The sequence below is a fragment of the Lissotriton helveticus genome, chromosome 6, assembly GCF_964261635.1.
Source record: "Lissotriton helveticus chromosome 6, aLisHel1.1, whole genome shotgun sequence".
Classification (NCBI taxonomy): domain Eukaryota; kingdom Metazoa; phylum Chordata; class Amphibia; order Caudata; family Salamandridae; genus Lissotriton; species Lissotriton helveticus.
This window is the reverse complement of record NC_136067.1, coordinates 1,405,960,452-1,405,978,390: the sequence shown is the minus strand read 5'-3', so window position 1 is coordinate 1,405,978,390 and position 17,939 is coordinate 1,405,960,452. Positions and strand designations below refer to the sequence as shown.

At 44.2% G+C, this 17,939-nt stretch overlaps 1 protein-coding gene across 4 annotated transcripts in view; it reads right to left on the bottom strand.

Moving 5' to 3' along the window:
• The window catches only part of MAP7 (microtubule associated protein 7), a 1,007,524-nt gene that overhangs the window by 369,470 nt on the left and 620,115 nt on the right, over nt 1-17,939 (bottom strand). For all 4 annotated transcript variants that reach the window (XM_078649192.1, XM_078649193.1, XM_078649191.1 and 1 more), the window contains exon 7: nt 10,361-10,478. In XM_078649192.1, the coding sequence (XP_078505318.1) occupies nt 10,361-10,478 (118 nt within the window). The remainder of the gene's footprint in view (nt 1-10,360; nt 10,479-17,939) is intronic.

The window sequence follows — 17,939 nt, the reverse complement described above, 5'->3', positions numbered from 1 at the left end:
GGTGCTGTGGTCGCTTCAGAAGCCGGATTGAGAGGAGTCCAGGACGTGATTGGCTTTGATGAACTCTGAGAGTTGGGCGTTAATGGCCTTCTTGATGACCTCGGTTAGGAAGGGGAGCAGGGAGTCTGAAGTTCTTGAGGTTTGTCAGTCAGCAGACTGTTTATTCAGCAGGAGATTGATCTTTTGGTGTTTCCAGTCATCAGGTCTCGATGGAGCAGTTGATAGTGTGGCTTAGTTCAGGGGGGGATGGTGGTGGCGGCTCTGTGGATGATGTGGTGTGGACAGGGGTGCAAGGGGGCTCCGGAATGAATGCTCTTGGAGGCAGAACTTAGTTTCCAACAGTGTCAAGATTAATATCAGGTCGGCATAAAGAAATAAGCATTCCAGAGTAAATGCTATAATGCCATGCATTTGCAGTCTACACGTATTCTGGATGTTCTGCACTATTTTGTTTGCTATTTTGTATTTCCTAGAACCACTACATTGCAAAATCCAAATAGTTGTCATATGCAAATATATACTGTTTGGTATGTGCAATTTTTCCACATTGAGATACAAGTAAAAGAGTGGAGCATGCACACTAACACCTTCAGTAGTTCCAAGTGTCAATGGCCCTAGCACAAATTTTTGTTTGGTGTAAAAGCATTAGAATATAACCACACTTATGAATGCAGTATGTCAGGAATGCCGGATTGCCTGATCTTCTAACCCTTGGAGGTAGGTCCTCAAACCACTCATGATTATTCACCTCTGGTCTGTGCCCATAAAGATACACATGGGTGTTCCTTCCTCACTAATCAAAAAGCCAACCTTGTCATCCCCGAGTAAAAGGTGCAGGAATATTAAGAAAGCAAGATTCCTATATCATTTTCGTGGCTAAAGAAACATGGTAATCAAAACAGTCTGTATCACGTGACAAAGGTTCCTAAATAACAGGTTAGCACAACAACTCTGCTTGGAAGGTATGAGGCCAACATTTAATACCACTGACTACTGATTCACGTCACTGAGGGAATTGTTGATATGGAGCGAGTGAGGCTAATATGTTTAGATCAGAAAAAAACTGTTTTCATGTCATTCAATTAGTAAACACTTGTATGCTTCAGGCGATTTTCGCCATGGACTGGTGACATTGTCCCACCTGTATGCTTCTTCACACTGTATCGATTGCTATTGGCAATTATAAGAATGGGTGAATTTTCCCTATTTTGACTTTAAGATAAGACATACTTTTACTTTGGGGTAGTGTCCCTACAACTGACATCTGGCACAGTCAGATGGTTCTATATCATCCTGACGATGCCCACTAAAGCATATTTATTTGGTCCAATTGCCAACATTAAGTTATGTTATGTTAATTATATTTCTTAAGCGCAACGGTTACCCAGAGGTGTCCTAGCGCTGAATGCTGCCTTTCATATTGACGAGGTGTGTGTTGACCTAAGAAGTAAAAAGCCGGGTTTTAAGTTCCTTCCTGAATATCAATAGCTCTGTGGTGTTCCTAAGGTGGAAAGGAAGCTCATTCCAGGCCCTGGCAGTACATGTGGTCAAACTTCATCTCCCCCCCCAATTGGCTTTTTTAAATGGGGGTACAACCACATATCTTTGAGTCTATAGAGAAGTGTTTTTAAAGGCCAGGGATAGTAGGCGCTCAGCTGTGTAACGCAAATCGTTGCTCTGCAAAAACAGTTGGATGGTGCTACTAGGAGAGGGGATGAGCCCTATAACCCCTCAATGTTGTGTGGGAAGAGGTCCTCACACTTCCTAAATGTATATCTAAGCCTAGGCACATATCAGGGTAAATAAACAGTATGTATAATCACTACAACATTTTTGCACATTCAAATCAATGATCCATAAACATATGTGAGGTTGCTTTGTCTTTAATTCAGTTTTCATTAGGCCAAAAAAGAACCAGCCACTGACTGGTTCTTTTTTGGCCTAATGAAAACTATGAAACTATGAAAACTGAATTAAAGACAAAGCAACATCACATTTATATGCTTATGGATCATTGATTTGAATGTGCAGAAATGTTGTAGTGATTATACATATTGTTTATTTACCCTGGTGTGTGCCTAGGCTTAGATATATACAACCACATATCTTGCTCCGGCCGATCGATGTACTCTTCTTGGGGTATACCATTTGAAGCACCATTTTAGGTGGTCCGGGCCTCCTCCATGGAGAGCCTTGAAGATTGTAGATAATTATTTGAATAGGATCCGTTGTTTGACTGGGAGCCAGTGTAGCTGTTTTATTCCTTTTTAATCAGACAAATTTAGGTGTTCCACTCAAATGTCTTGCTGCTGCATTATGCACACGTTGAAGCCTGTTTAGATGTTTCTTTTGGATGTTTAAATGTAGACTATTACAATAGTCCACACGTGATAAGATTAATGATGTTATTACTACCTTGCCGGCAAGAAGAACATTATTATCCTTATCATTCTAAGAAGATGGAAACTGGCAGAGGCAACCGCATTTACCTGGTCTCCAAATGTCAGTTTGTTGTCAATTAAGACTCCCAGGTTTTTTGCTTTCCTAGTTGGCTCTGGGAGCGCCCCTAATTCTTCTGGAGAGAGAAGAGCCACCCAATTATCCCCCAGGGACTGGGTATTATCAATAACAAAATTCAATTGCCCCTCGAGGAATCATTTGATGCAATGTAATTGTTCACAACAATGTCACCTTAGTGATCAACAATTGGCTTAAAGCAGGAAACAGTCAACAAATATAACTAGTTAACTGTATCAAAAGACAAGTTTTTATTCTTGTATGTATGTTTTTCTTATTATATTTTTTCTTTATACTTAGGCAACACACACAAAACTGAAAATTACAATGAGTTACAGTCATGTGAAAACACCATTTGCTAAAATTATGGATTTCTGAGATACCACAATATGTGACAAAATCACAATTATACGTGTACTTTGTGTGTATTTCAATTACAGCATATAAGCATTTTTGCTTATATGCTGTAATTGAAATACACACAAAGTACACCTTTTGATACAGTTAACTAGTTATATTTGTTGACTGTTTCCTAATTCTTCTGGCCACCAGTCTGGTGTCCAAAAGTTGGCATTATTGCCAAAAATGAGGACCTCCATTTTGCTTGAAATAAGCTTTAACACTCTAGGTTTGCTTTCTAAATGGTTGATAAATCCCAGAAAATTGATTTAGCTAGTGTTTTTACAATGCAAGTTAATATGCAGCCTGCTAACTTGGGGTGCAATCTGCTTGAATTAAAAAAAAAATCTTTTGCACATATTACAGAGCACTGCGCCGTCTGAACTTTATTACGTTTGTTTATTCAGGTAAAGGCATGCTCTGTAAACGTATGTATGGAATTCAACACAACAAATGTGGTCCCTTTGGTGATTTCAATTAGGTTTTTGGGACTAAACCATTTACTGAGTACAGGAATTGGTAACCAGATTGAAAGGATTAACTGCGGATATAAGTATTCACTAATTGAATCTCATGAACCATTTTTTGCCTGTACAACACTTAACCCATCTTCCGTTTGGCTTAAGGTTGGAGTATTGTTTTCTCTGCAAATAGCGTAAGCATAATGCTAAAAAGGAGAAAACAATCAGCCTATCAAGTGGAAATTATGAGTATGGAATACATCACTTTTTATTGGTTAATTATCCGATTAAGAGAAAATATGAAAAGAAAAGAGAGAGTTTGGAGGCCTGAATAGAAAAGTTTCACTTAGTGAATACTTTCCTAGAAACTGGATGAAGGAGTGTAAATACACTCTAAAATTACAAAATGTTTATTTGAAACAAGAAGCAAAGCACAAGCTCAACAGGAGAATGCAATAGGTGTACATGCAGACCTTGATGTGACAGATGCTCGGAAGGGTATGTTATTGCCATCCTTAATAATAAAAACTCTCATACCAAAAAAGTAAGTTCAGCTTTCTCCAAAAGTAGTACCTTCTAAAAAGATGCGTAAGTGAACAAAGTTATTGTGGAGTGATTTCAAAATAAGACAATCTCTTTGTAAATTATGTTGATTGATCCAGTTAAATGTAATCTTCTATTTGAAAGACCATGACTAAAATATTGCTACTGCTTGTAGCGTCACAAACGTATTCCTGGGCTAAGTACAGAGATTAACTACGTATTGTAAAAAGTATAATTTATAAGATTTGACTTTTTCTAAACGATTGCTTAGCATATTTCAAGCGAAGCCATGTTGAAAATGATGTCTTAGTAACCATGGGAAAGCCAACTAAACAATGTATTTGGTAAACCTCTGTATAGTAACATTCGGCTCCTCATGTTGCATACTCGTATTTTGCTTCCTCAAAAATGATCACATTTCAGAACAGTTTATAGAGAGTTCTAAATTGATTCTGAGTAAACTGATCATAGGAGAAGTGATCAGTTACTTTTATAGGCACTCTGACCTAGGAGACGTCTGTGGATTCTAAATTCCAAACACTGTCCTGTCAGAAGCAGTTACAACTTTCTCATGGACACCGCGATACTCCTACTAAACACGAATGGAAGATTGTAGTGGAGTAAACAAACTTGTCACCACAGTAGGGTCCAGATTGCCATCACAGAAGAGGTCTTTGGCATCTCAATGAATGAAAGGCAAAAAGAGCCAAGCTCAGGCTCCTTGATGATGTATGCTTCTTCTACACTAGCCAGGTGTACAAGGGACAATCCGTTTAAAGTGTTTAATGTTAAATGAACAGCTAAAACATCGCTCAAGGAAATCCCTTTATTTAAAGAAGCATGGATAAAAAGATTTTTGTGTCTGAGGCTAGCAATTTTCAGGCAAGAAGTCACACAAACGTGCTTAAATAAAGGAACATAGTTATTTTGTTTATTTTTTTTATCAGAAGAAAATCGAAGCTGATGGTGATTTCATTATCCGTTCAAGGGGCAATTTGCACTATAATTAATTTAGTTAATTCATGAGGTGAGTCATAAATTGGATATTGATTTTAACTTCGAAAATGTGCTGAGCACCAGGATTTTTCTATACATTTGGGAAACATTGTGTCACTGTGGGTATTATAGTGTGTGCTAATGTATTTTAAATAAAAAAAATTCTAAAGATTGTTATTGTGTTCTACAACAATATATGCCAAGAGAATCCAACAGAGGTAAAGAGGAGGTCTGATCCATGGCAGAATTCCAAGTCATCCGCGTAAGAAAAAAAATAAATACAATAACATGTAGACACTTCATGTACATAAGCCCATAGTTAGCCTTACAATTTGTGTGTCAACATTTCATGGCTCATTATGACATCATGTAATGCCAACCCAGTCACGTCTGTCAGCAGTTAACGCACTATGATTTGATGAACAAATAAACTAACTACAGGGTGGAGACAATATGGAGGGGTCTTTAGCATGCCGTGGTCTCAAAGAACAGGATAATGTTATACAGTTATTAGTAAAATGGTACTAATGGTGCGAGGCAACCATAGACAAGGGAATCTACAAAGCACAAGGAATTTTGTACCAGTTTTTCTAGCACCACCCAATGCTCGGAAGCGGTGCTCCAGTCCCGCTAAATCGAGAAACGAGAACGATGATGATTCAAAAAAATAACCTGGAAATGAAATGTAACATGATGATAGTTTTAATCCCCAAATAAAATGACAGCAAAATAAAGTAAAATGTAATAAAGTGAAACAAAGTAATGATAAGCATAGATTGTGAAAACAGTGGATTATAATTTTAATTTACAGTAGACCCCTAAATATAAGCTCAGTTTTCCTGGATGTTGAAATAAATATATTAGACGTTCATACTGAAGGTATACAAAGTGGCAGTCTGGTTTATAGGACGCTGTGGTCAAAGTATTTCTCTGTGGTCATGATTCACATTAACGTTTCACAACACAGGTCTTTTTGTATGTGAAACAGACTTTACAACGCTTTCTTCACCACACAATGCTTTCAACAAGAATCCTTTACCAAGCAAGATAAGTATATTTAAGGTAAGTGTGTCTATACATGTAATTTGGAGTTTAGGCCTGGGTAGGGGTATAGGGTGGTAAGGGTATTTTTAAGGTTTAGGGGTGGTTAAGGATATAAGGTGGTAAGGGTATATTTTAGGGTTTAGGGGTGGGTAGAGGTATAGAGTGTTAAGGGTATTGATGGGGTGTAGGATTATAGGGAGGGACGGATATTTTAGGGATGGGTAGGAGTATATGGGGATAAGGTTAGGTGTGTAGGGGTATAAGGTGTAAAGGTTATTTAAGTGTTTACGGGTGGGTAGGGTATTTATGGTGGTATAGTTATTTTTAAAGTATAGGGGTGGGTAAGGGTTTAGGGGGGTTAGGGTATTCTGTGGTTATGGGGAGGCTAGAGATATAGGGTGGTAGGGGTCATTGAAAAGGGGGGAGTCGGAGGGTTCCCCCAAAAAGGAATGCATTTTAATTAAAAAAAGAATTAAAGAATAAGTATATAAATATAAAAATATATATATACACATATACACACATATATATATATATATATATATATATATATATACATATATATATGTGGGAGCTTGTACGCCTTTTTTGGCAGCGCTATCTGCATTTAAGCAGTTTTTTAAACTTTCTGTATTAAGTAGATTTATTATCAGGAGGGCAGCACATGTTGAGAGCATTTGGCGCCAATACGATGTTTTATGATGTCAGTACCTCGACAGGCCATTTTTTGACTTGTCTATACCTTAGGCTAAAATAGACTGTTGCTTATAATTGTTTCTATGCATACATTATGAATTAGCTCAGGTTTTATTGGCATTTTTTCGTTTGGAGTGTAATATGCAGTTATTTACAACTTTGAATATCCTGCACCTTTGCTAAGGAGGCATATGTCGCAGGTCAATACATCTTCCATCCAGAATGTCTAAACTTGTAGTCTATTCTCTATGTTTATGTATGCTTGAAGGAGGGAGGAGGGCTATATATTTCAACAATGGCATGGCGCCAAAATAGATTGACAAAGCCTGCTGCGCAGGCGAAACGCGTCTCTTTTCTGCAGGGTCGTGGGAGACCTGAATATTAATAAATAAGCCTGATCCATACATGCCTCGTGTACGTGCCTCTTCTTCTCTGAAGTAGGAGTGTTTTCATATATATATATATATATATATATATCTCAGAGGACCACAGGGCACGCAAGGGCAACTGGGCCCAACCGTGGTGGCTGCGGTCTTTCACTTCTGATGTCCTGGGGCCCAACCAACTATGGTTCCTGCTCTACTGGGCCACGTACTCCTTTCACCTTCAGCACTTGACTCTCAGTGGTCTCTGTGGACGAGCAGTCAAGGACACCTCGGGAGGAGGGGGAGTGGGGAGTAGAGATACAGGCAAGTGAACACTTATAACTCAAAATGCACACAGTACTTACAATTAATTAATTTCCAGCCAAAAATTTGTTTTTATAAGACAAAGAAGTATTTTATTTCCAACTCTACACATTCAAAAGAATATTAACACAATCCCCTTGAGGTCGGGACTCTAGTAGAAGTCAGGCACTCTCCTGTCCCACCTTCTTGCTTATTACATAGTCCGGGGTTATTCCTCATTCACTAGTGGCTGCATCCAGGGAATGCTCACTAATAGACAATACTCAAGAGTTCCCCTTTCACGTTCAGGAATTCGTCAAAAGTGTCTATGGTGCCGCAGCACCTTTGGCAGCAAATCCGCCGGTGCCCAGAGGCCCAGTTCAAGTCTTATCCACTCCCCTGCAGCACGGAAGCGTTTGGCTGGTATTGGAGGGCAGGCACTCACAAGTTCAGATCTGGCTACTTGAAGTTGGGCTGCTCGCACACCTGTGCAAGTGCAGGCTCACTTTTCTGAGTGGCGCAGCTAGTTCTCCCCAGAGATCGGAGACGCTTCTAGCTAGCGAAGAGGTGTCAAGTCAATTTCTCCACAACCGGGTGGGGGTAATAATTCCTTTGGCTCCCGACTGGAGTCCTGCCGCACTCCAGTCCCAGAAACCCTTCTCAAGTTACTACTGGCAGCCCGCCTGGCATATGGGGGTAGGAGCTGTACCTCCGGACACAACACAGAATCCTCTGGTGCAATCGCCCACACCACAGTAGTGCCCCATGGTACAATGGATCGCTGTTAAGGTTTTCATGAGTCCTGGCACACTGGTCACTAAATTATTTCCATGGTGGCCCCCTTGGCATACGAGGACACCAATACGAGGGATTACAGGCTTTGCACTCCCCACACAGTGCTCGCTCCATAGCTTAGCCTAGGGTGGCCCTCCCCTGGCATACGGGGAGGGGGGCCGCCTGAAACCAATCTGACACAATGGCTGCGGCCTGATCGGTGCACTACTGAATCCTCACACCTCGCACATGGAGCCCTCATGGTAGGGCTCCCCCTGGTCCTCACTCTCTCCTTCACTCTCCTCTTACTCACAGGGCACATTGGTCTTGGCAGGCACTGGTACTCCAGGAAAGAGGATCTTGAATTTCTCTGGGTGATGTCCTCCCACCCAGCAAGGAGACTAGCAGGCATTGGCTCCCTAGTCCTGACCACAGGCAGAAGTCTTGCAGAGTTTCCCCTCCTTACACAGCTAGTCTGGCTGCTTGGCAGATGTCAAAGTTTGGGGTCTCGTCCTCCCCTTCTTATAGTCCATTTCCAGACAGAAAAATGTGATTTAGGATCCGAGTTTTTAAAGTTTTACCTCTATGCCTTGCACCATTACAAGTACACATATGTTCAGTACACAAAATTAGTCTGTGCACACTGTTCAGCACTGAAGCTTTTCTACTTTGTATTAAGGTTTGCTATTTACAAAAACACACACTGCCAGTAAACACACACGCCATGTCTGCAATGCACAACACTTTATCGTTCATGTATTGTGCTTCACGCAACCACTCACACACCCAGCACACACATTCATTGCACATGCACTGCACAGCACTACATCTCTCATGTAATGTATACCGCACAGGCATACAAACATCCAGTACAAGCACTAACCACACACTTACTGCACTGTACTATATGTCTGTACTGTACCCTTCCCAGGCACACAAGCATCTTGCACTGAGTCACTACTCCTGCACTGTGCAGCACTCCACATCTACCTGATGTAGGCAAGGGGGAGTTAGGCATACAGCAGGGGAACTTTAAAAAAACGTGAATTAGCCTTTACGGCCTCAAATCAGTTACACAGGGTAAAAAGGGCCTGTTCACTACTAGTGATCACTACAAGATTTGCTGCCACCACAGTGCTGCTTAACTCTTGGCGAAGCCTTCCACCACTATAAGGGTAGCGCAAAGGCTCCCCTCCCTGTCCAACAAGACTGCTATCTGTGACACTGGCCTTTGTCATGGCGAACATGCATGATCTGTGTTTATCTATGAGGGGAATAAAAATAATCTGCATTTGGGATGGGATGTAGACAATAGTACAGTTGGGAACTCTGGGGAGAAGAACATCACCAACCATGAAGAACTTTTCAATCCCAACAATATATATATATATATATATATATATATATATATATATATATATATATATATATATATATATATATATATATATATATAGGTGAGAGGTGTGGCTCACTGGTTAGAGGCGGCAGACCTGTAAGCAGAGAACGGCCCGGGACCAGGGTTCAATTCCCGACGCGGCAGGGTCTTGGACCAGGGTCAATGGACTCGATAATTCTCGCCTCAGTGCCTACTCTAACCAGGGAACACACTCGGTAACTCTGGGCATTAAGCTTGCCTCATCTCTACAACGGCCCCCCACAGACGCCGGGGATGCCTTATTTCACCCTGGAGATACCCAGAAAGGGACCATCTCACAGGGAAAACCAGGACGGGTTCCCCAGAGGTCTAAAGCGCCAGGACACTCGGGTAGAGTAACCGTGCGCTTTACAAGTATCCCACTATATACACACACACAACAATATATTTCAATATATATGTAGGGATTTCAATTATCTTAAATTAACTTACAATGCATGGTAAAGGAATTGCGTGGTGAATGCATACACCCCCCTTTCAGTAGAAATATAACTGAGAAGTGAAATCACAACAACGCTTACTTACAGTAGCATGCACCAAAGCACTGCATAGAATTTAAATACTATCAAAAGTAGGAAATAGGCAGCTAAAGCTGTCCTATAAATGGAACATAGGGAAAGACTAGCTGCAGAAAGGGACCTGCAAAATGCTACAGATCAGCTTCCCAAGGATACTGGCTACTGAAGGACCAATACAGGCAAACGTTTCAAAACAAACTTAGTCTTCAGAACATAGACGCTTGACCTCACTTACAAAGAGCATGAGTGGGCCATGTGATCATTGTGAGCAAAAAGGGCCGGCTGAACACAGCTCTTTTATTGTACCTGAACTGTTGATGCTCGTACTAGTGTGCAGAGCTCCACCCCATGACCACCTGTTTGGTCTCTGCCTTGGTTTTTGACTCCTCTCCATTGTGCGGCGGACAACAGCTTCATGGCGCTCCTTAAAGGCAATAGAATAAGATATCAGTCGAGGGCACTCCAACAGACAGAACTAGTACAGCTCATACTACTTTAGCTAAAAATGAAAACACCTTTGTCTGAGATGTTGTTTAAATTTAATAATACAAAGGAAAATAATTGAATACGATACTTTAGCGAGTGAAGCTTTTTATACTGTAGATAATCTGAAAGGAAAGGATTTCTACTTTTCCAAAGACACCACTTTAAAAAGTTACTCAGCATTCTGTAAATTTGAATAAAACAGTTTGCTACAGCCGGAAAATCTGCAAGTATTGGTTGGACGAGCAGGGCACGCAGGCATTTTTTGCTTTAGACGTTTAAGCCCAAAGATGAACTCATGGCCCAAAACATAGTAACGCCAACAAATAATGTGGCTCATTTATCTTTTACTTGGAAAAACTTTTTTCATACAGATTACATACTCTGCCTTCAATGTAACCATGAACAACAAAACGTGATGGATGAGATTGCTTTAATTACTGGACAATAATGATATAAACAGCCTTGCATTGCATTTTTTTGCTTTCTTAGTAAGCACACTATATATATATATATATACAAACATATATATATATACATACACATATATATAACAGTCTCAGGTTGTTTGTGGCTTTCCCTTCAGACCGGTCAGTTTTGGAGGAATACGGGAGTGCTATTGGGGGAGCCCCCAGTGGGTTAACCAGGATGAGGAACGAGGATGACTGCGGTGGGAGACCAGGGTCTCGTAGCGGGGCGGTTCTTGCAACTGCCAGCATGGGGTCCATGTTCTCTCAAGCAAGGAATGCCTTGCCCGGAAGACTGGCGCCACCTGGTAACTGGGCTCTGCTGACTCTGATGCTGACACGGTGAGGTTGTTTTGGCAGTATCACTTCGTCCATGGGTCCCCCTCAACCCCTTAGTTTTGTGCAATATTTTGACTTCCTTCAATAAATGCTGACTATTAGATATATTGACATGTGCCTTTGCCCTGGCCATACATGTGCGGACATTGATCGTGCGGCAGTACAATCAGTGACATTGACCTATCAGTAAGAACTTACAGTGCAGGTTGCCTGCAATTCTAGTGGCCATTTTGTGGCATTATGGGAAGGGTTGTTCCGTGGAGTTATATAGAACGTGCTTGCAATTCGGATTTGAGTGAATACATCACACTCTGCATGTATTGGGCCCCATGGTGAAGTTCAGTCATCCGCTCCCGGGGCCCCATGAAGCTTGAATACAACAACTGTGTTATCATGAGTACGGCAGCAACACAACAGGTTTTTGCAATTATGGTCAGAGGTCACACTTTGGAGGCCGGGTTATCAAACTTTTTTTATTTTTTTTTTAGCCTTGTATAGCACAACTTTGCCCGAGGGCGTCAAAGCGCTAAAGATGGAAAGAAAAGCTGAATGTGAAAAAGAGGAAAAGTGCCAACTAGAGATAGGCTTCCCTGAAAAGCCAGGTCTTCAAGGCCTTCCAGAACTGAGAATGAGAGGACTGATCCCTAAGTTCCGCAGGAAGGGTGTTCCACATCCTAGGAGCAAGGGTGGAGAAAGCTTGCCCGCCCCATCTTGCCTTAAGAATTGTGGGAACAGCAAGGAGGTTTTTGTTTGCTGAGCGAAGGACCCTACCGGGGACATAGAGGGATACAAGAGACCTAATGTCTTCTGCCCCAAGCCCATGAAGGGCGCGATGAGTAAGGCACAAGGCATTGAAGTCAATCCTGGCTTGCATAGGAAGCCAGTGCAGGACTTTCCTAATGGCTGAGCCTGATGAGCGCCTAGGAGCATCCACAACGAAACTTGCAGCCGCGTTTTGCAGAATTTGGAGACGCTGGACAAGATGTTTGGAAATTCCCAGATAAAGTACATTACAATAGTCCAGGCGGGAGGCTATGAGGGCTACCGTGACCTGTTTACGGGCTTCAATTGACAAGTAATGTACAATTTTCCTCAGAATTCGCAATACCCCGCAGCAAGTTGAGGCCGTCCTGCTGACCTGCTTATCGAAGGAAAGCGAGGAATCAAAGATAACGCCCAGATTCCGAGCTGACTGAGAGGGTGTAGGGCAGGTGCTGAGAGCGGAAGGCCACCAGTCCGCAGACCAAATCTCCTGCCTTCCTCCAAAAATGATCACCTCCGTTTTCTCCCCGTTGAGTTTAAGGTAGTTTCTTACCATCCACTCTGCGACTGCCTCCATACAAGCTTTAAAATTAAGGGCAGTGATGTCAGCGGTATGTGATGGAGACCATGATCTGGGTGTCGTCAGCATAGGATACGACTTCCAGACCAAAGGATCTGACAAGCCTGGCAAGCGGTGTTACATATATATTGAAGAGCGTGGGGCTCAGGGACGAGCCCTGCGGAACCCCACACTGCACAGGCTTGACGGGGGAGAGGTGGTCGCCCAACTTGACCCTTTGTTCGCGCTGAAAAAAAAAAACCTTGATATTTTAATTAGTTACAAAGTCCCGCCCATGTGGGTGACAGCAATGCCTCCTGGATAAAGTAGTCCATAGAATGGATGCCTTGAACTTTAAGTTCCAATAATAACCCCAGTGGGTGCCGTAAGTTCCATTTAAAATAAACATACCTCAATGGAACTAAAGTTCAAATCATCCATTCTATGGACTTCTTTATCCAGGAGGCATTGCTGTCGCCCACATTTCTTCAAGAATTAATAAACACTGAGACTGAGCTCTACTTTAGTGAAAACGAGGGCTCAGTGCCCTCGGCGACAAGCCAATGGGAGGCCTATAAAACGGTAATACGGGTAGGATACAGGATGCTGTGGCAAGGAAGAGACGTGAGGAGGCCCAACAAGTAGAGATACTGAAAAAAAGCTCTTACAGCTTGAAACAGAAGTAGACCCCGATGCGGACATGTCCCGGATGCGCCAAATCGCACTCACATGTTGGAAACTCTGAGCTTTGACAGAAAGGGAATTATAGACTCAAATTCAGGCCTCACATCATCGTCTTTACGAGTCGGGATACAGGGTAGGGAAACTACTGGCCTGGTTAGGCAGGAAGGATAGAGAGGCAAGATGGGTGGCCGAAATACATGAAAAAGAAGAGGTGCATATCCCAGCACATGCCATAGCAGGGGCATTTTCCCACTTCTAAAAGGGGCTTTATGATGCCAGGCCACTAGCAGAGGTGTGACAGATAGCTGCCTACCTTGGGGAGATAGAGACCCCTCCCTGGCCCAAGAAGTCCGGGAAGGCCTATACGAGGATTTCACTCTGACAGAAGTAATAGATGCAATCAGTAGGCAAAAATCAGGGACAACCCCAGGTCCAAGTAGACTATCAACAGAACACTTCAAGCAAAATGCTAATAGCTTACCCCCCCCCATCTACTGGATATATATAATGCGGTGCAGGAGAAGGGATCACTTCCCGCAGATCTCTGTAATGCTACCACTGTAGTAATCCATAAACTAGGGAAGCCATCTGAGTGTTGTGGGTCGTATCACCAAATCTTACTGCTTAATGTGGAAACCAAAATCCTGGCCTCTATTCTAGCGACTCGACTGATAGTAGTAACCTCGTCCCTCATCCACCAAGACCAATTAGGCTTTATGCCCCAGCTAGCTACGCGCCTCAACCTCCGTGGCCTGGCCAACTGGATAGCCACAGTGAAAGATAGACCCACCCCACATCTCTTTCTTTCCTTAGATGCAGAAAAAGCCTTTGACACAGTTCACTGGCCTTTCATGAGCTAAGTCCTGATTAAATTTGGCTTCAGACAAAGCTTTATATCTTGGGTGGACTTACTTTACAATAACCCAAGAGCCAAAGTCCGAGTCAATGGGACAATGTCTGTAGAATTTCCAATTAAAAGAGGGTCAAGACAGGGCTGACCTCTGTGTCCCCCTTTTATTCACCCTGATACTTGGAGCCACTGGCATGTCTGATCGGAGCCCTTCCTGGGATAAGTGATTTCCAAGATAATGAAAGATGTCTCAGGGATAAACGGATCTCGCTTTATGTGGATGACATTCTACTCTACATAACTAACGCAGATGAGACACTCCCTTTAATACTGCAATTGTTTAAAGAAATTCGGTGACCATACGGGCTATAGTATAAACTGGGACAAATCAAACCTCTACCCCGTGGGAGGGGCAATGAACAGGATGAGTTTAAATACCTGGGATTTTTCATTTCTACTAACTAGATGACTGCCTACACGACAGCATCAGACGGGTCATCACAGAATTCCGAGATGACGTTGCCAGATGGCGACAACTCCCTTTGACGTTGCTAGGTAGAGCAGCCATGTAAAAGATGATAACTCTCCCTACGTTACTCTACAACCTACGGAACACATATCACAGCGTCCCAGGAGCAATCTTTAACATAATTAACAATGAACTTCGTACGTTATTGTGGAATGGGAGTCACCCGAGAATTGCGTTACAGACACTACAACGCAACCAATACAACGGAGGGATTGCACTCCCAGACATACAGTCCTACTACAGGGCCGCACATTGTAATCAATGAGTGGGGACATGCAGCGGGAGATCACCCAGCGTACACTCTAGAAAGACTCCAGTTCCAGAACCACACCTACCTCCACTACATCTACGGAGGCTCAGGCACTCTAGGCCTGATGCCTGCTACACAAAGATCAATTGAGGCATTGAAGGGGGCAGAGAGACAAATGCGATGGGATGAGAAGCTCACAAGGGCGACACCACTATGGAAAGGCAAGAGAATACCCAAAATATCCGGACTACAGGGTTTCAGGAAGTGGCACATGGTGGAAATTTCCACAATGGGCAATATTTTACAAGGTGGCGACCTAGTCCCCTTTCCGGCGCTGCAAGCCGAATATCAACTCGCACACTCACAGAAATGCAAATACCTCCAACTGCAGCATGCCTGGAAAGTAGAGAAAGTAGACACAACTGACATCCCCGAATATACACCACTTGAGGGCAGATTGTTACGAGAGGAAATACCTTCCAAGGCAGTTTCCTGGACATATAAAATGCTAATCAATAACATGCCCGACAAACTGAAGTCCCTACCGTCCAAATGGGAAGGCACTACTGGTCCGTTCGAAGACATTGACTGGGAGGGGACTCTGATGCACCCAAGAGAGGTGGTGTTAGAACTGGGATTTCTGGTTGGCTAAGGCTTGCGCCAAAGCCAGGCAGAAACCACCGCTCTAGTGAGGGCAAGGGAGTTACACGCCAAAGATAACCCCTCCTCACCCCCTTGGTAGCTTGGCACGAGCAGTCAGGCTTATCCTGGACGCAATGTGTAAAGCATTTGCGCACGCAGACAGCAACAACATCCCAGGCACACCACAAAAGGAACTCCACACAAGGTTATATAAAAATAGCTTTTGTATTCTCATAACACGTCAGATAGTAATCACACAATATACATTGTGCCAACTGGCCCGGGCAATATTCACAAGGGATTATTTACACAGGACAGGGCCACGTGGGCCACTGTCAGGATCAACACTTAGCATAAATTGGTACAAGTAAAAATATAACATAAAACTACAACCAGTAGCCACTGGTAATCACTGTACTCCACCTCAACCTGAAACATAACTTAACATTATGCACAGTCACATCAGGGGCGAAATATATCCTGCGCCAACCTCACCAGCATAAACACATTATGCAATCTCTCACTTAGTCTAAACACATTAGACCCTACCTCCTAAGTATAACTCACATTAGGGGCGTAAAGCACAGAGTGAAGTACAATCTCACTAACACAAACCTAAATAGGTAAAACAACCTCATAATCATAAACCACACTTTTAGAGGTATCAGATACAGGGTGCGCAAACAATAATAAACGCATTACATTTCCTAGCACCACATTTAGACCACATCAATCACATTAAGGCCTTGCATCCGAACCATATACCTGCCCCCTGGCAAACGGGCCATCTCAAGAAGGGGCTCAAATGCCCTGTGTCCAGAATGTCAGGGCGCGCTGCCAACGGAGCGCCAGTCAGGGGTGCGCCATCTGCGCAAACCTAAACGTCGCATCTGCCCACTACTTGCTGGGCAGCTGAGGACAATAACAGGGCCTAAACGCTGCAGCTGGCACTAAGTGCTGCGTCTGGAACCTCTGTGCCACCACTGTCCCTCCCAGGGACTCTCACTCAGAATTTCGCCTAAACGGTACAGCTGCCCACTACTTGCTGGGCAGCTGTAAAACACTCAACTGAGGCATGGCACCACCGTGCCGCTTCGGTCCCTCTCAGGGACTCTCTTCATCACTGTCAAAACCACGGGGGAAAACATGGGCCCCTCGGGGCCCTCTAGAGAATGATTATGTCCACCGTTGGAGCCATCTAGGCTCTAGAACAGATACTGTGGCCAAAAACATGTGGGAGCCACACGGGGCTCTTAAGATGCACATGCCCCCTAGAACTGGGGCCCTCAGGGGCAAGCACACAGGCCCCTCTGGCCCTCGGGACCCCCACTGGGGCCTGTTAGATCAATGGGGCCATCATTGGAGCCCTCGGGCTCGGGGAATCAACTGTGCCCCCCTCTAGCGTAGGAGCACGCTGGCTCTTGAGGGACATGGGGGCCAAACGTTAGAGCAGCCCTCTACCCAGCGGGACTGCTCTGAGGGAGGCACCGGCATGGTGCCTCGACCTCACCCCCCTTCTAGCCGGCTGTACTCACTGGCTCTTCCGGGGACTCCTCCTCCGGTGCGGCAGCGCTTCTCCTGCGGGGCTTCCCAGGACTCCTGAGAGCCCCGCACTGCCGTTGGCGGCCTCGGCCGCCATTCTCTATTCACCCGGGCAGCGGGCAGGGGTCTCGCTCTCGAGAGCCTCGTTAACGTCGGCTGCCATTATCTTTACCTGGGACTCCTCATGGGCACTCGGGGAGGCGGGGTAGGCTTCCGTCCTCCTCCCCGTATAACGCACGGCTTCACCTCGGCGTTCGGCCGCACTTCCGCTTCCATCCTGCGGCCCCGCCCACAACCAGGCGGGCCACGGGCGGCGGCAATCGGGGCATTAGATGAGGGGTAGGCTCCCTCGGTAGAAAAAATAAACAGTGGGGTGGGCACTCGCTTAGCCACTGGCACGCAAAATGGGGTGGGTACCCGTGCCTAAATAATTAAATAGGCGGGGTGGCACCCGCAAGAGACACAAGGAAGGGGGAATCCCTCTCAAAAAGGGCTGCAGCATCAGCACTGCGCAGCCCACATGCTTTCCCTCGCATTTCAGGGAAGATTTAGGCAGAGAGCTCACAGGGCGCTAGGGAGCACAAGCCCAGGAGTAAAGAGGTGGAGCCCAACAGCTCCCAGAAAGGAAAAGGTCCTCCAGGAATCCAGGGGCAGGGCAGGGCCCAGGGAGGCAAGCCTTCCCCTGGGCCCCAGCAGCAGCTCGCCCCTGGTAGTTTCAAGTTGAAAAACAAGAACATTTTCATGGGGTCATAGCCCCTCTTGTATACATACAAATCCT